General features: G+C 50.1%; 1 protein-coding gene across 6 annotated transcripts in view; it reads right to left on the reverse strand.

The window, feature by feature from the left end:
- Positions 1-21: 21 nt before the first annotated feature.
- Positions 22-18,870, reverse strand: part of Htt (huntingtin) — a 131,759-nt gene continuing 112,910 nt past the window's right edge. For all 6 annotated transcript variants that reach the window (XM_074042707.1, XM_074042706.1, XM_074042709.1 and 3 more), the window contains 13 exons: positions 18,033-18,187; positions 17,535-17,674; positions 16,265-16,347; positions 14,344-14,474; positions 14,093-14,222; positions 12,258-12,413; positions 9,475-9,665; positions 7,751-7,865; positions 7,454-7,667; positions 6,931-7,036; positions 5,476-5,638; positions 5,116-5,276; positions 22-4,216 (listed from right to left, as the gene is read on the reverse strand). In XM_074042707.1, coding sequence (XP_073898808.1) covers positions 4,003-4,216; positions 5,116-5,276; positions 5,476-5,638; positions 6,931-7,036; positions 7,454-7,667; positions 7,751-7,865; positions 9,475-9,665; positions 12,258-12,413; positions 14,093-14,222; positions 14,344-14,474; positions 16,265-16,347; positions 17,535-17,674; positions 18,033-18,187 — 1,959 coding nt within the window. In that variant the 3' untranslated portion in view covers positions 22-4,002. The remainder of the gene's footprint in view (positions 4,217-5,115; positions 5,277-5,475; positions 5,639-6,930; positions 7,037-7,453; positions 7,668-7,750; positions 7,866-9,474; positions 9,666-12,257; positions 12,414-14,092; positions 14,223-14,343; positions 14,475-16,264; positions 16,348-17,534; positions 17,675-18,032; positions 18,188-18,870) is intronic.

Below are 18,870 nucleotides of genomic sequence, written 5' to 3' on the forward strand. Positions count from 1 at the left end.
AAGCCTCACATAGCAACAACAGGTGGTTTAATGGTTCCTTTAATTTGGCTATACAACATTTGTAGCAGTTTAAAAATTTTAAATATACAACTCATGTCAGTCCTTCCTCTTGGAAGCAGGTGGTCAGGCCTGGGCTGGGCTCCGGGACTTGCCCATCACAGCCCCACTGGCTCCTGATGGAGCACACAGCATGCTCCCAACCCTCCACCCACCAGCCCCGCCCATGCACAGCACGCAACAGTGAGGCTGCAGCCAAACCACTGCAGGTAGGTCCCTGTTGCCTGCAACCTTTCACCCAGCTTGCAGCACAAGGTTCTGTTCCCCGAGACACTTGAGGGGAGGTGTTCCTTCGATGGCACTAAAGTGTGACAGGCACACAAAGAGGATGGCCCTGAACTTTCCAGGCTCCCTTTAGTACTCACACCACTCTGAGTGGGTCCTTCCTTTCTGGCACCTCCAGGCCCAGCCAGGAATGGTTCTTGCCTGTGCCATCCCAAGCTCTCCATATAACCTCAGTAGCTCTCCGTGTTTTCCTTCTCCCACATATCAATCTCTAGAGAACAGCTCCAAGTCTACCCTGATGGCAGGTATGGTCCCGACAGGGAGGAAGGGACAAAGCCCAAGTGAGGACATTTGCTATAAAGGATGCTCACAGGTAGCAAGATGAAACTAATTTTGACCCCCAGAAATACAGAGCCAAACCCACCCCAGCCCCCCCAGTGCAGGGCAGTTCCACTTGCCAGGCAGCCGTGAGCTGAGTTATTGCTGTGTAAGACCTGTCCTGGCTGGGCTCCACAAGGAGGAAGTCCCTGTCAGGGAAGGAGGCCCTCTAAGGCTGGAGCCTTCTCTGACGCTACATTCTGAGTGCCTAGAGGTACGTCTGCTCCACTCCTCTCCTGAAGGGTACATGTGCAGGCAAAAATGAGAGAGAATAAAAGGGCACTTGGCAGTTGGAAAATCACCAACGTATGTCAGCAGGGCTAGCAGTGGGAGGGAGGCACATTTTTGGAGAAGAAACATGCTTAAGTGCATTGCCAAATAATTCTACCCTGGTTTCATTAAAATCTTTCCTGATAATACCAGCAGGAAAACAAAAACAATACCTCACCTTCCCCTCAAAAAAACTCAATAATCAAAGTAACATTTTCAATAAAATCTGGAAATCCATAGACTTTGAGGAACTTGATGAAGTCCTGGTCCCTCTGCAGAGTTAAGATGGACCATTTTCCAGTGGAGCTTTAATGGGCAGTGGCCCCTTCTACTGAATCCCACTCTTACATGGTTGAGTCTCACAGTCAACTTACATGGCAGGTCTAAGAAAGACCAACTTCCAGAAAGAACTGACACATGCATTCTTAGAGGCCTTGTGTAATTTTCTTGAGATGTGTGCATGTGAGAGTACACAAATACAACTGTGTGTATGCATACACACATGCACATGCACTCCTTGAGTGGTAACTTCACTTATAAACTCATCTGGGTCTCTGGAACACGCGGGAGGGTCTTTGGATCGGCGCCTATTCCAGAGCTGCTAAGAATTGTTTCAGATCACACTTCAAACAAGGAGAGACCAATTAAACTCTATGTTGAGCCCAGTGACATGAATACCAACCAAGGGGGTGGCTCCAAACTTTACATTCACAGTGTTAATTCTTACACATGTAAACATCTAGCTAGGAGCAGCAGCTGGCCTGTAATTCTGCTGCCTGGGAGCTGCTGGAGCAAGCTGGGGTGGAGCAGCAGCACGTTCTGACAACTTTCCCATGGTCCACAAACACTTCCAGCAATCTTTCTGGGGAAAAGCTGGGAAGGAAAGCAGGAGTTCCAAATCACTAAGAGAGAACTGGTGACTTTCTTACTTTTTGTTAAAAGTCAGTAGCTTCCCTCAAGGTACTTTTCAAAAACTGGATCCATTTCTGTGGTTCATGTTATCCCACACACCACTGGTCCCACTTGGGGAAGCCTCTGCCAGGTCTGGTGGGAGCAGTCTCATGCTGCTCTAAGGAGGGGGCTCCCTGTGGGCTCCCCCACATATGTGGGCAGTGAGCAACCCTGGGCCCCACTGTGCAAAAGAGGAAGGGGGACAGAAAGTTCAAGCCAGCCAGCTCCGGGGCAGAATGCAGCCTGGGATCAGTTCAGCTCAGCTGGAGGAACATGGCTAGCACCTCTGGATGCAGCAGAGACTGCTCACGGCCAGGTGGGCTAAGTGACAGGGAAACCTCATCCCAGTTACCCTCCGACTGCTGCAATGGGAGGAGGGACAGAAGGAAGCTTGAGGGTCTCAAGGCAGTGCTGTAGGAACTGAGTGCAGTTAATTAACCTGGACTGAAAGCTCTCTCCTGTGCAGACTGGAAAAGAGCTCCACATTATCTCCATCTACCATGCTCAACACCTGAACCATCCATTACTATGACCAAACTGATTAGCACAGCAGTCACCGAACTAGCCAGGCCTGCCTCTGGGGGAGTGGAAAAGCAGATCACCTGTCCTATCACATGGCCAAACAGCAAGCAGAACTCCCAAAGCAAGCCAGGAAATCAAGGGCAGCCCTGCTGTCCAGGACTCATTTTCACTTACATGACTTAACTACTTTGGGCTAGTCCAGGGCCCAGGATCTTGGGTTGAAGCAGTGGCTCTCATAGGTATGTGGAGTTGTCCCTAAGCTAGAAGCTGACCTATCATCGACCCTTCCTCCTTGCCATCTCATTCTGCCTGAGATGGACAGCCCCCTGTCCCGGCCTCTGAGGGGCATAGCTCCGCACAATTCTGGGCAGAAGAGGTGCTGAGATCCAGCCTTAAGAGTCACCAGGACACCAAGCTTTGTTACTGATGAAGAGGATCCCAGACAAAATACAGCTCAGTGACACCCTTGGGGCTGCCAGGCCAGGCACCTATCTGGGCTTCAATGTGTGAAAGAGGCAGGGGGTCAGCAAATTCAACACTGGCCAGCCAGATCTGGGGCAGACCATAGCCTGGGATCAGCTTGAGACCACAGCAGAGACTGCTCATGGCCAGGTGGGCTAAGTGACAGCAAAGCCTTACCCCTTCCTAGTGAGAAACTGAGTGGTGCCTGAGGAGGGGGTGCCATGGTGAGTACAAGCCTGGCACACCAAAGATGGGGGACAGCAGCAATCCTCAACCCTTGGAGCCAGCCCAAGGGAGGACTCCTGCTGTGGGGACCTGACATTAACACCTCTCTGCATTCTAACTAAATGCCAATGCATAAAAAAGGGAAACGTGCAATGGAAGTGCCATCATTAGGTATTAGGGGGCTCTGTGATGCACCTGTCTGACCAGATTGAATAGCTGCAGGAGAGAAAGCAGAGGTCAGAGGGCCTGCCCCCTTCCATGGGTTTTGTCACATGCAGCACAGGCCTTGAAAATCACACACTTTACACGGGCATAAGAAGAGTATGTTAAAATTAATCTCTTTACTGATATAATTAAACTTTAAGTCCTGAGAAGAACAGAGAAAGGGAGAATGGCGCTGGGCGTCTGGCGCCCCCAGTCCCCGGCCCACCTTACACCACGGCGTCTGTGTGCAGACACTGGTGTGGCAGGCGCGCCCTGCTGGGGAGATGTTGGGGAGTGCTCTCCAACTCACTGGCAGAGTGCCTACCTATGGGACGGGAGGGCTCAGGGCCAACCTGCAAGAGCCAGGACTTCTGTCCCACACAGAAGGGCAACTGCCATCTAGGGACCATGGACAGGTGAACAGTAGGAGAAAGATAAATGCCAGCCAACTGGCACTGCCACCAGCTATAGCAAGGCCAGAACACAGAACTCAGGTTCCACCCTACACACCACATGTTCCCTGCACAGCCCCTTGCTGCAGAGTACTGCCCTGCTGTCATGGGGCAGACACACACACTGCCTGGTTGCAAGATGCAAACAAGTCTGCAGTGACCCAGGCAGACCTAGCAGAGGCAGGCTCTTGGTGCAGGCTTCCGGATGCTCCGACCACTGCAGCCACCCCCTCTCAGCCTCTGCTGCCACAGGTGCTCAGCAGGTGGTGACCTTGTGGACATTTTGCAAACAAGTAAGCAGCCGGTGGTATGGACTTCCAGGTGTTGCAACCACCTCAAACACAGACTGGAAGGCTCTGCGGTCGAACTCCTCCTCTATCTGGTGTCTGTAGAAGTCTGTGGCAACCAAGCAGAAAAGGTTCACATCCACCTGCTCCAGCTTGCCCATTCTGCTGATGACATGTGGAAGGCTGGCAGAGAAGTCAAGGGAGAATGCTAGCAAGGGTGAGGAAGTCAACCTCCGTGGGGATTCCATTCCTGAGCAGACCTAAGAGCAGGCCTAGGGAGGTTAGAGAGTGACTAAAGCAGCAGAGGGCAGCCTGGACCATTTCAGCAACAGCAGCTGCCTAAAACCCTCTCTCCTGCAAGCTCATCTCTCTGCTCAGGACACAGCAGGAAGAAGCCCTGCAGATCAGTGCTCCATGCAGCACCACTTACCTGGCCAGGCTCCCTGAACAGCGCTGATGGCTGGGACTCCCGCTCACCCTGCTCTGGCACAGGGCGGGCCAAGTTGTGGCTCTGCCTGCCAGGCCTTCCCAGCACACCAGGCGGGCAAGTCTGTGCTGTCAGCACTGGCACAACTGCACTGCTTGGAGGCTCTCGTGGTCTGTCTTGAGAGGAGGGCTGCCAAGAGGGGAACTCCTAGTTAAAGGCACTGTTGGGGTGGGAGCTGGATCTTCACTTAAGACTTTCCCCGGGAGGGTGACCACAGCACAATGACAAATGCTAATGAAAAGCAGCACCAGGAAAAAAAAACCCAAGACAGAGCATGCCAGTGGATGGGACAGCTGGGGGAATTGCAGTTTTCTGGTCCTATCCTCCACCCCTACCGCCTCTGCCAGCAACAACACTCCTGCCATATACCAGCCCCTCTGGGCAGCCCGTGCTGGCAAATGTCTGGACCTTCTGTTTTGTGTCCCTGTCAATGTTTTATACACTTAGGGCTGAGTAAATGTTCCTTTGATGTCTGTGGGATTCTGCAAAGGTTAGGTTTCAAAAACTTTTAACAAAATCTGAACCTGATGTCCACAGAACAGGCAAGGATTGGCAGCAGGCGGGAGTCTGGTCACAAGGACCCAGGGAAGGATACATTGCTGAAACCCACGAGCTAGTAGACGCGCTGACGAAGAAGCAGGAGAGACTCCACACAGCCATGGCAACTGGGGTTCTCTGTGTAAAGTTGGACAGGGACAGCATAACCCAGTCCCGAACCATAGATGACTGTCCGGCACTGTGCAGAGTCTGAAAGACCTGGAGAAGGAGCAAGACACCTAAGTATAGAAACGGGCTATGGGAGGGGACGTGTATCCCAGTACACCAACCTGGGGCCTGAGCTGCCATTGGTTGTGGGAGGACAAGTCTGGCCCCAGTGGCAAATCCATGGAGGTCCAGGATCAACTCCACCTCTGCTGCACTTGCCCCATTCCTGCCCCCATGTGGACATTCTCACCTTGTACACTACGGTAGCCATAAACTGTGGGTATGGCTGTTGGTTGGACAGAAACTCTCCAATGACTTTGTTCATGACATCCTGGGGTGGGAAGAAGTCATCCAGGAACTGAGGCAGGACCCTTGCCACCACCCTGGCTTCACAGGGAAACCCCTTCCTGATCCTGGAAGGAGGGGAATGGTCAGAGCCTCACCCTGGCTCTTGACCCACCAGCCCCGCCCTGCAGGAACATTCTACGTGAGACTCAGGTCACAACTAGAGTATGAATTTTGACAGCAAAAAGGTGAAAACCCAGCTTCCCTTTGTTCTCTTTACTTTCTGCTGGGCACAAGATTGGGCCTCCCAGGTATGGTGGGACGGATGACACAAAGAGGCATGTGAAAGTTATGTAAAGCGTAAGCAGGGATGGTGTGGGCGCTTTTCCCATGTCCAAATGTTCCATGAACTTTTCAGCATCATATGCCCTATGCCTGGTACTGGCACTGATGGCAACTAGGAGTTTTTCTTCTTCTCAAACCTGAACAGGCCATGCCTGTTCTTGCTGATTCTCATCTCTGCAGACTCTAACTAAACTTCGCCCCTTAGCCTCCTATCCTAGTGGTACAAATGTGTCTGTGCTATAGAGCTGAGCAGTGAAGCAAGTGACCTAAACTCTGGGTTGTGCCTCCTCACAGGTGAGCCTGGGAAGGCAGCTGTCTCCTGTAAACCCGAACAGTGTCCCTTTGCCCCTGGAGAGTGTCCAGCTGAGTGTGAGCAGTGTGATCACTGAGCCAAAGTGGTCACCACAGGCCAGGCTGAGCAACAGGTTACAGACCTGTCACTTTTCTGGGATGCAGAGGATGGAGGGTGAAACATGGTTTTGGAAAAGCCCAGTGGGGTATCTGATCCACTCTTCAGAGCTGGTAGGCAAAGCCTGTGCTGCACAGGAACATAATGGGGATGGAAGGTAGGAGACCTTGTTCCACCAAAGCTCTCAAAGATGCTTCTGTCTGTTCTGTTCTTTACTCTTGCTGTTCCCAACACCGCTCTCAGGGCGTGCTCCCTCCCTGTCTTCAAGGTCGAGGACTCTGCTTCTACCTGGCTCTCTTTCACACAGGCAAAGCAAATGGGCATTTTCAGCACTGACGAGGCGTCCATGCCCAGTCCCCAGAGCTTGACCTTCAAGTGTCCATGCCACACCCAGGACTGTGGGTTCTGTCCCTGAGTCTTCAGTGAAAGAGAGCAAGCACAGGGGCCACCTTTAGTTCAGTAATACCACACTCCTGAGTGTTGGGGACCAAGGACAATCTCTAACAGGAGATCCCCAAGCCAGGCCAGGAGCAGGATGTGGCTGGGAAATATGGGTGGGTGGGACCCCAGTGATGCTGTGAGGATGAACAAATACACACAGAGGCAATTGCATCTGGCTTTGGCCCCAGAGCAAGTAATGGCCACAGGGTGGGCCATACTTCTTACCTATCGAACAGAACTGATACCCGCTCCATGGCAACGATAACAGACTCACTGTCTGGCGCTGCAGGGTTAGGGTCAGAGGCTCTGCCAGGACTGGCTTTCTCTTTTCCTAAAACAAAAGTGCTCAGTAGGTCAACAGCTGAAACCCAAAAGGCTCTGCAGACAGCTTTTTAGACACAGGAGTATGACAGATCACTAGACATGGTCCAAAAACAAGTGACATGAGTCCTAGCAAGTTAGGACCCAGTCTAACCCCATCACTCAGCCACAGGGATGCAGTGGCCAGAGGCAGCTCTGATACTGACACATAGTGGTATGACCTTGGCTGGTCCCTTACCTTAGGCTCTAGAACCTCTTGAAAGGTGACGTGGTGGGCTTGGGACAACACTAACGTTATGGTGTTAGAGGGACTTGGACCTGTGTCCCCAAGTGAATGTGTTCTTGCCTCCCTTGGACAGGAGCTGGACTGTACTCATCACCAGGCACAGTGGCTCCAGGCAAGTCCACATCCTTCCCAATGGCTCACCTGTGTACATGCAGGTGAGCATCAGGCCCAGGGCTGCCATGGCCCTGTGAGGGCTGTGCACGTTCACTCTGTCCACACTCAGCTTGACCAGGGATTCTGCATCCAGTCGGGAGAGCTGTTCAGACAGTAGGAGGCGCTCTAGGCCTCGGAGGGCACAGTGGTAAACGGTAGAGGGTGTAGACTCTTCACTGCCAGACAGCATCACCCCACACATCTGGACAAAAACAGACTCCTTCTGACCTCTTCCACAACTCAATGCTGACCCACTGGGACAAGGAAGGGCCAGGGTCTGCTCACCTGTATTACCGATGCTGAAAATTCTGGCCCCACATCCAGAGGGTAGTTCTCAATCAGGTAGAATGCAGTGGCACACATCACCAGCACATGCTGCTGGCTGTGAATGTTCACACAGCTGAGAACGGGAGAAGACGTCACGCTCAGCCATATGCCATAGCCCCCTGTCTGCAGGAGGACAGCTTCAGAGAGCATCCAGCCCCCACTTGTGAGTGCAGCTTCTCCAGGCCTCAACACCAGGCTGGGCTGTCGACCCCACCATGCCCTGCTGTTTGTTGGAGCTGCATAGCTTCAGCTTGGCATGCCTCCCCTGATGTGGTACTTCTGCACAGGCCATTTCACACTCTCCTCATTCAATGAGGCCTACAGATTCCCTATGTCCAGCAGGGAGTTCAGCCCCCTGCTTCCTCAGGGTACCTGGCCTCTCCTTATGTGGAACATACAACCTTGTAATCCTCTAACTTGTCAGATCTCCTTTGGCAACTGTCTGCCCCACTAAGCAGCAGGGACTTAGCTGGTCTATAACTGGACCAACAGCTACCATGAACAAAGCAGCCAACATGCCACCTCCTCTACTCACACAGACACCTGTGTGATGCTCCCATCCGTCACTCTGAGATCTTGACTACACCGCTTAACACGTGGCAGGCCCCTCTGTCCAAGGCATCTCCCCTGGACACTTCAAGCTCTCCACATCCCTCCCGAGTCCCCTACACAAACCTGCTCTGGGATCCTAGGCTCTGGGATCACGGGAACAATGGCCAGTTGCCTCTCCATTTTGTTACATGAAGCCCATTGTCCGGTGAGGATGACAAGCAAGAACAGCCTCTCTACAGGCCTGTGCCACCTCTAGCCTAGGTGAAGGTCCTCCTGAGTGCTACCTTCACCCCTCATCACACCCCTGCCTACCATGCTCCCAAAATGCACCCCACTCACACCTCACCCTGCTGAATATCTGTCTTCTCATAGCAGCCATATCTATTTCTTTGAGACCCTCTCCCAGTCTTCCATCCACACCTCCAAACTGCACGCCTGACATTGGCTTTTCCTTTCAGTCACCTTCTCAGCTTTGTTCCTAACTCTTGCTCTCAGCTCTGAGTTATGCCTGATGAGACACAATCCTTCCCCAGGGGGAGTTGGGGGTGCTAAAGACAGCTTCCTAGGCAGGAGACCAGGCCTCAAGGGACCAGCCAGCTCTGCTCCAGGCTTCTGAATGTGCAGGAATGTGCAAGTGGAGCTGGTGTGCCACAGTACTTCTCTGAACTTGTGATGGGCTTGCCATGCTTTCTTAGGGTTCTGTGACACCTCTGTGCAGTGCTGCACATACAGCTGCTTTAGGGGAGGTAAGGCAAGGTCAAGATTAGGAATGGGTGACCTCCTAGGAAGCACAGGACACGGGGTGGGGAAGTTGCAGAGGAGGCTGAGTTTGGAAGAGGACAAGGCTGCTGTCCTTGACAACAGGAGTCAGAAATGGCCACACAAAAGAATGCTGCTAAGTACCACAGGACAGGGACACAGAGGCCAGGACTCCTAATCATGTTGGGGATACCCTAGAAAGCTTCCAGCAGGCATCTGTGACCTTGTTACTCACTGACTTCAGCTACCATTCCCTGAAGAGTGTGTCCACCATCTGGCCAGGAACCTAGCATGCACTTTGAAAGGACAAACATGGCTCTTTTCTTGACCCATTTCCAGGCTTCCCAGCCCACCCCAACAGGCCTACTCACTGGGCTGTTCCTTTCAGGTTGGACAGAAGATAGTCACTGACAACTGGGATGAGCTGCTTTGCAGTATCATCAAGGAGGTCACACTCTAGCACGTAGAGGATGCCATGCAGGGCTCCAATCTGGCTAGGCAGGTGGCTGCTCCTGAGTGTGCTCTCTAGCAGGCGGCTGACTGGCTCTGCCACAGCCTTGTCCTGGGTACAAACATACACAGAGGCTGCTAGAGGTAGACTGACAGCTCACATTCCAGAGGCCCTGTTTCCCTGTAGCTGAGAGTGCTATCCCCGAGAGTTCTATGTGCAGGACTGGCCCCTGGTTGAGTTGGGGAACCTAGGTTGGGAAGGGGGTCAACAGCCTGACTGGCAGAAGGGGCTCTCTGTGCCACTGCTGTCTGTATAGACAATGAGGTTTAAGGAGACACCTGTTTTGCTTCTGGGAGTCTGGAGTTTCGGTACGTGCTAGGCAGAGGATGCACATGTGCAGCCCCCAGTGAAGACTTTAGATGCAGAGTCTCTACTGGGCTTTATGGTGGGAACAGTTCACAGCTTCTTGCTGGGGAGATGAAGAGCATATCCTGACCCACTTCACAGGGTGAAGTCTGGTGTCCTGGGCTTTACCCATGCACCTTCTCCCTCTGCTGATTCTGCCTTGGGTCTCTTCACTGTAACGAACCTTAGCTCTGGGGGTAAGAACTTACCTGGGGGTAATTTATGCTAACCTGGACTAAAATTACATCACTGTCACTTAGCAGTTTCTATGTGACAGAGTTGAGTGTGCACCTAGACACCTAGCACATGCCTTGCACATGCCTGGCACATGGGACTCACTCCTTTAGTGCTGTAGACAGTCTTCATGGTTAGTGTCCCAGAGAGAGTACATCAGTGTTTGTGGCTTATTCCCCCTCAGGAAAGGCTGGCTGAGGGCCTTGTCTAGCCTCACAAAAGCCACAAGAGGCCATCTAACCCTCTGTGGGAATCTGTGTCCAGTGGTATAAGGCTGAGGACAACATTCTTTGCCAGTCATTTCCTCCTTAACCCCTTTCTGTGCTGTCCCCACCCATGGAGCCATGTGGGACCTTCTCGAGGTCCAGTCCTCCAGTCCACTGCTGCATGTAACATGCCAGGAGGACTGCAGATTCGACCACAGCAGGCAAAGAAAGTGATGTGTTTGGGTACAACATTGTCTGCAGCAACGTAGGGTAAGTTGGAAACCACATGGAAGAAACTGTCTTCGAGAAGGGACATTTCTGCACACAGAGCTGGAAACTAGGACCATGAACATCCTGCCTTAGGGCCTGCTTTTAGAAACTATTATTATTTACTTGATGTATTTGACTTATGTTTTGCCTGGGCATCTGGGCCTGAGCATAAAACCACAGCTATAATGAAAGTCAAGCCAGCAAGCTGAAGCCCCCTATGGAGGAGAAAGGACCTCCCACAAAGACAGTCCCAGCAGCACCCAGAGGGCATTCACTTTGAAGAACAGGTTCACACGAGGGGACCAATGTGCTCATTGTTCCTGCTCCCTGGATGGCTTTAAGTCACTAGCTTTGACCAGGCTGAGACCACCCATTATGGATACCTGTTTTAGCCTCTGGGCTCAGTGATGAGAGATTCTATGGGGAAGCAGTAAGGAGAAGTGAGAGCTAGACTGCCATGTCCTGTTGCTGTGTCAGACTGCACTTCATGGGGCAGGGGACAGAAGAGCTCAGCATACACTGGTGGCTGCAGTGCTGGTGATGCTATAACGACCGCAGTGGCACCGTTAATGAAGGGCAGGACCACTCGCTGATCCGGCTGACTCCTGCATACCACTTCTGCCAGTGGTCCCAAATGCCTGGCATGTAGCAGCCACTCAGATCTCTGCTCATCAGGTAAGCTTCTGCTGTCATCATAAAAACGGCCTCCAGGAAATGTGGGTAAGAGACAGCGTGATTATGGGGGAATGCTAGGTGACAAAGAGCACACAGATGCCAGTTCTGGCAGTCTGGAGTCACTTCCCTCTACTACCAGTGCTGACACCCTTCAATATGCTCTCATGAGAGCAGGATCCACAGGTAATTATTTTCATATGTGCATCTGGTGTAGTTCAGTGAGCACCATGTAGTGACATGTGCATGGGACAGGAGGAACTTGTCCTGAGGGCTCAGTCCTGATGAATGGGGTTAGTGTGCTTATCAAAGGGCCCCGAGACAGCTTGCTCACCCCTTTCGCCACATAAGGACACAGCAAGAAAGCACCATCTGTGTGTCCTCCCCAGACACTGGATCTGCTGGCACTTCAACCCTGGACTCCCCCGCCTCAAGAATGATGAGCAATAAATTTCCGTTGTTCACAAACTATCCAGTCTAATGTATTCTGTGATAGCAGCACAAATGGACCAAGACAACCAGGATGCAAAGAACAGTCTATGGTATACTGACTTTGGGAGTGGAAATGCAGAGTTACTGTAACAAAAGGGCCCTGAGGCGGCAGACTGTGTTGGCTAAGAAGCACAGGGGATCTGGACCGCATCAGGAAGGGAAGTGGGACTGTCTGGCTGCAGGCAGAATGAAGAAGTCAGTCATGTTTCCACCGTCTGTGCTGTCCCATGCCATCACACACGTGCCTGTGACGGCAGCCTACTACTATGATGTAAAACCAAGGGGTATAGAAGTTCCACAGCACAGTCAGCCACAACACACATCACAGTGCCCTGTGGGATGGCACCAGGAGGAACTGAGTCCCCTCAGCTGACCAGTACCACGGCTCACATATGTCCTTAAAGGATGCACCACTCTCACTCACCATTCCGAGGACAGCTGCTGCCTTACAGATGGCGGGCACCAGGTACTGAACAAGGATCTCGTCTTCCAAAGGGTGCACCCTCCGCAGTTCCGTCAGTGTCAGATACATCATCTCAAACTGGGTGCGTTCAGTGAACAAGTCTGAGACCACAAGAAGCTGGACACATGGGACATCAGGACAGGAAGGGGAGAGTTATGCTCCAAGGAATGCAAGTGATCCAGCCCAAAATGCTGCTGATGGCAAGCCTCCAGAGAGTAAAATACAGGAATTCACCAGAGCCCTGACTGAGAAAACAACTCAACAGGAACCTAAAGACTTACAACAGAGTGAAAAACTGGCTGTCTCTGTGTGCACATTGTGGTTGCCGCCTGCATGGGGATGCTCATCCACAGGCAGCCCCAGGAAATCAGATTCCTCTGTTTTCATTTGTTGTGTTTCCAATACCTGGCCCTCCCTATAGCCTCGGGGACGGACCCTCAAAACCCTGGCAAGAGAGAAGCTGGCAATCATTTGCTTCAGAAATAAATGCTTTGGCAACTTTTTTGTTGCCCAAGCACTTCTGTCTGTAATACCGTTTTTCAAGTCCTACCTATCCACAGATTTCAGTCAGATGCTGGTGACCCTGTTCTGTAGGGTGTTCGTAGCCAGGGCTGTAGTCAAGAAATTAGTCTCATCAAGGGGTCCTGGGATGCCTGGGTATTTACATCCCTTACAGAGGACTCACTCACAAGTCAAAACTATTTCCTATATATATAATAATACTAACATATTATGTGCTTTTCCATCCTTGTTTTCTTCCACATGTACAGTGGAATTTTCAAAAGATTACAGGATACTGGTAGATGGAATGATAAGTAGATACAAGAATCTGCTTTCATTTACTTTCTTTGCTTTTCTATTCCTTTTTTTTTTTTTTTTAAATGAGACAGGGTCTCAATGTGTAGCCCAGGCTGCCTGGAACAAGTGATCTTCCTGGATTAGAGCACTTGAGAATCTGTTTTCTAAGGTGTGTTGCTGCTGCTGTTATTTGTTTATTTGGTAGAACTGGGATTTGAACTTAGGGCTTCATGCTTGCAAGGCAAGTGCTCTACTACTTAAGCCACATCACCAAGAATCTGTTTTCTAATAAACCTAATGTTTGCATTTCACATGTGCAGAAATGTAAAATAAAGCTATTCTTGCTAATTAAATTATTATTTCAACTAGACTTTCTAAAGCTTCTTAGTTTTATTTCCAATTGTATGAATACTGAGAGGTACAACCTACAGAAGCAAACAGGCTTTGGGGCTGTGAAGTGTGAAGGACATGCAAAGTATTCATCTGGAAGAATGCTCTGAACTAGTGCTTCTCAAGTGGTGACAGGAGCACAGGGCTGACTGTCACAGCCCGGGATGAGAGAGAAAGACAAGGAAGGCAAGCCTGTCTCCAATACACATTCCAATACACCTTTACTGTATTTGGGAGAGACTGACCTGTTCTGGATTTGAAATGTAAAAGTCTGTCCCTTTGCCAATTCAAAAATACTAATCTATCATTCTATATCTGGGAGCTGTTAGGAGCTCTTTCACATTATAAACCATGTGTGTGTTTGTGGTGAGTATATGGTACAGATACGTGTGGGGTGCATGTGTGATGTGTGTCTATAGTGTGTATCCAGTATATATATGTGCATTATTTATTTAGGTGTGTAGTGTGTCTGTTGTGTGTATACATACACACCACATACAGGTGATGTGTGTGACATGTGCATTCGTACATATGAGTGTATCTGGTACACATGTGTGATTTGTGAGCACATAATTATGTGAAGGGAAAATGGGGGAAGGCAAACTTACAGATCGAACCACTTCACTGACTAGGATGACAGGGGTTCTTTTGGCTGAACTGGACGGCAGGATCCATCGGCTGTACAATTCAAGCAAAAACTGCGAACAGGAGTGGATGTCAACTCCAGCCCGGTGTTTCCTGCAGAGTATGTAACATAGATATTTTCCCCTTCACAGATCAGAGGTTCACTTCAAGAAGCACCCCAAATCAAATGACTAATATGTTTAAAATTGCTTTAAAAAAGAAGGCCAATGTAAACCTGGAGTTGACTGGAGACACTGGTGGAGATGCTGGTGCAGGAACATCGGCCTCCTCCTCCTCCTCCTCGTCCCACTCCTCCTCTCTCAGAGGCGTGATGTTGTTCCCCAGCCACACTGAGTGTATGGACACCTGCCAAACAGGACACTCAGATTGGCACCTGGACAAAGGCCTCAGGTTCCTGGTAGGCAGATGCAGCTGGACCCACCCCTCCCAGATGGAGGATGACTTGCTGTTGGACTGGCCTAGCCCTTCCAGGATATTTAGATGCACCAGGTTTCGGGTAGAGGAGCCAATGAACAGGTGGGACAGGGGTTAGATAGCTGTTGGAAAGCTTCAAATTCAGGGACAGGGAGAAGGAGGAAAAGAGGCTCTAAAACTGATGCTGAGTTTCCAAGTAACAACTGACTGAAGTCCCCAAAGATGGGACCACACACGGAATTTCCTTTCAAGTCTAGTCCTCACTCCCTGGCAGGCCCTGCTGTTGGACCCCATTTGCCTCTTGCTTGGTGAAGAAGTATGAGGATGCAGAAGGTGACTCTTATTACAGAGATGGTGGTAGGATGGTGTGAGGGCCAGCAGGAGGCAGAGAGTGGCTGGCAGTTAACTGCTCCTGCAGAGGTCCCCAGCTGTGGGAGATGGCCTAGAGCCCCAGTGCCCTAAAACCTAGCTCCCTATCAAATGGCTTCTGTGCTCTTGGTGCGAACCATAACCTCCCTTTTGTTGGCTCCTCTGAAAACCCTGACACTTCTACCTGGAATCCCAAATATGTTCAGTAAAGGCCAAATGCAATTCTCAGGCTCCTGTGCTCCCTCATCCAGCCCACACTCTCACATCCTTTCTCAAAATCAAGTGGTGGCTAAGTCCAATGGCATTTGGGAGCTGGCATTTGACCCAGGCAAGGCAGGGCACAATTGTGTTTCAGCCCCCACACAATCCCACTCCATTCAGCTAGGACACTGGACATGGAAGCAGCACTGAAGGAAGCAGCAAGCAATCAGGTAGATGCAACAGAACCAAAGACCATAGCATGACCATGAAGGCAGGGTCACTGGACCCTAGAACACAGCCATGTACCCATGCTGTACATGGGTACATGTACAAGGCCTCTTGCTCACATCCTGCCCTTCAGAAACACATTCAATAAAAAGCACATGACATTCTAATATTATCATCACTTATCATGGGGTGAAAACTTCTCTGCCGAAGTGAAAGGACAGAGGTGCTTATTTAGAAAAGCACCACAGTTCCATGCAGGCAGCAGGGGAAAGGAATGCAGCATGACATTGTGGTCCCTCTGGATATGTGGAAGAAGAAACCTCAGAAGTAACTAGTTTTCAAACACAATTCTGATCAATCTCTTCTGAAATGAGAACTATAGTCACATAAACCAGTGACATACGAAAAGGAAGACACAGCAGGGAATGGAGAGAAAACGACAGTGGCAGTATGGTAGCTCAGCAGCAAGTACCACCATGGCACGACTGCCCCAATTGCTCTGACTGGGAAACAAGCGTGGTCTGATGCAGTCCACTCATTTGGTTATCAAGCTATCTGTTGCACACTAAGCTATGTACCTCAGATGCCCTCTGAGCTAGTGGCCAGGATGCTTGATGAAGCCAGCTCAGTGGTACACTTTCACCCAAGCAGTTCTTACTTGACTCCATGCGGTCCCTCCCACATCTTCCATGCCTCATGGTTGTCACCTGTCTCCCTAACACTGTCCCACTATGGTTTATACATATTTGTGAGCTTACCTGTAAAGCACCATGAAACCTAGAATAAAGAATGTAAATAAAAGTGAGAGTAACGATTCCTTTCATTTAAGAAACACATTAACTTTTCTCCAGGATGTGGCACATGGCTCAAGCCTGAGAACAGACAACACGGTCATGTCTGGGGCAGAGGGTGGTATGACTGACCTGGCCCAGCTTATAGCTCATGTTGCCCAGCTCCCGCTCTGGGTTGATCTGCAACAGCAGCTTGTCGTGGCTGATGAGGGCACCTGTGAAGCATCAACACTGAGTGTGGCTCTGTGCATACTGCAGGACAGGCAGGCCCCGGGTGCAGGGCTGCGGCCTGCCTGATGCAACCCTGCTCCTGCCCCAGCAGGTTCCTATGCAAGCTGTCTGTCCTTGACACTAGCAGGATGGCCCTGGCTGTGCAGAGGCTTGTGGGTCATGGAACGTGTCCATTTGTAACCTGCTAAGCTGGGAGCCCCGTGGACAAACAGTACTATCATTTTACCTCTTTAACAAACAGGATGAACTGTTAACCCTGTGAGGATCGCATGTCATCCACCCTCTAGCAAGGTGCTCCTGCCACCTTCCTGGAAGCAAGTGCTCTATTCTGAGCTCCCAGAACCATCTGTCCACACCTCTCTCTGGATCACTCTCTTCTGCCTTCTACAAAAGGTATGCCATTTCTCGTCAATCCTATTGACCTACAGGCTCCTCAAGGGCCAAATCCATGGCCCAGGTTCAAAGTGCTCTGGTCAATTCAATGTCACAATTATCGTTTTGGGGCACACAATACACTGCACTTTCATATAGAAACTTTTCCAAATGAAGCCTTCAAGGTAAATTAAATTTATAACAACTAGAATCCCAAAACTGAAATACTGTTTGCTCAACAAAAAATGTGTATTTAAAACAACAACAAAACCAAAACCCAAACCAAACCAAACAAAAATAACCCTGACAAAACTGCTTTCTTTCATGTCAGAGTAACAACCTCCAGTGCCCACTGTGGGACAGGTCCAGGTGAAGTATGTGCCTGAGCAGCACAGTATATAGGGTGTGGGGCAGTGGGTACTGGGGCCAGCTGGTCCAGCATATGGGGCTGTCAGGGAACATGTACTCTAGCGCACTGGGTTTTTCATGAGAAGCTAGAGAAACAGGTTGGTTAGGCAAACTGTTGATTTTTTTAAACATGAGCAACTAATTTGCTTTTAAATCCCGTGTAGTGTGCCAGTCTTCCAGCCTCAAGAACTCTTTGGCTTCCTGCAACTTGACTGGCAAAAGACGTAAAATGAGAGTAAAATTCCAGATTTTATTTCCTCGAGAGTGAAACTTTCCTAGGCTGGAATGAGACTGAGAATAGGGGCAGCATATGCACACACAGCCTCATGGCTCAGTGAGGATGCCAGGCACACTTGTACTCTAGCCTAAGTTCCATAGCCCCTCCCTGTACCTGTAGTAGCTGGTGACAGAGAGGGGACGGGATCCCACGCCTGGTAAGAATGATGGGTGGCGACATTCTCTCTCTTGGAAACCATTGCTTGAATTTCCTGCTCCACAATCCCCCTGATCACGCTCAGCTTTCTCCCAAACCTAAAATTCAGAACAAAGGTAAAGAACAATTTGCTTCTACAAGTGAAGACCACCAGGGCTTCCTCTCTGCTTTGCCTGAAGGAAGCTGGTATAATAACAAATGAACAGGTGCTTGTCCCTGCCCTGCCAGAGGATGCCTGTGAAAATCCAATGACCCCCATGCAATTTTAGGCTGAATTTTCAACTTGTCACTGGCCACGAAATTACTTTTGAGTTTGCACCTGTGAGAAAGAGCCACTGGCACAGTGTTATTCTAATTCTGACAACAAAGGAAAGGGGCAGGAGAAGCTGCAGGTCAATGAGGCAGGGTAGGACACTTTACTGTGCCCTGCAGTGCCACATGGGAGCTCAGGCAAACCTGGTATCGAGAGCTTTCAAGGGCTTGTTCCTGGGCTGCTGCTCCAAGCAGCTCACAGCTGGGTTGCCAGCCACAGGCACAGTCATTGCACTGAGCACCAGGGAGGTGATGGCCTGCACAGCCAGGACATGGATCTGGGTCCTTTCCGTGTCTTCCTGGAAAGAAAGGCACACATTGGCAACACGACAATGAGACACCGATCACCAAATCTGCCTCCATTTCATGCAGTGCTCATAGGCCACATGGTGTCAGAGGGAGGACTCAGAGCCCTGAGTGTGACATGGCTTCCCATAGGTATTAGCTGCCTAAATTCACCTGGTATGGGATGGCACCTCCACATACCTGTGCCTTGTAATAAATCCAACAAGCAAATGTCTTTTTCAAAGCAAGGTCTCTAACAGGCACTATATTTCAAATATGAATTACTATGTAAGAAACTGTCATAAATTTCCTCACTGCTTTTAGAAGCATCACCTATGGCAACCTGTTGGCATCTACAGACAAATTTAAAGACTGCCTTGATTAAAGATTTGTGCTGTGACCACACTGTCACTTCTGCACCACCCACTATTGGAATCAAGGGCTGTGTCCCATGATATTTAAAACTGTGGGCTTTGCTTTAGCAGAACATGGTTGCTTTTCATGTCATATGAAAATAATATACATTTACACTTCCAGAAACCAAATAAATTTTTGTAAGTTGATTAAAAACGAAACCAGGTACATGCTCTGGACTCAGAGTCTCTTTTTCATTTTAGTTCAACCCACACTTCTTTGGGTAATGATATCTAAACAGAACTAGAAGATATTGCCAAGAAGTGGTACAGTCATACTGATC

This window comes from Castor canadensis, chromosome 9 (genome assembly GCF_047511655.1).
Source record: "Castor canadensis chromosome 9, mCasCan1.hap1v2, whole genome shotgun sequence".
Taxonomy (NCBI): domain Eukaryota; kingdom Metazoa; phylum Chordata; class Mammalia; order Rodentia; family Castoridae; genus Castor; species Castor canadensis.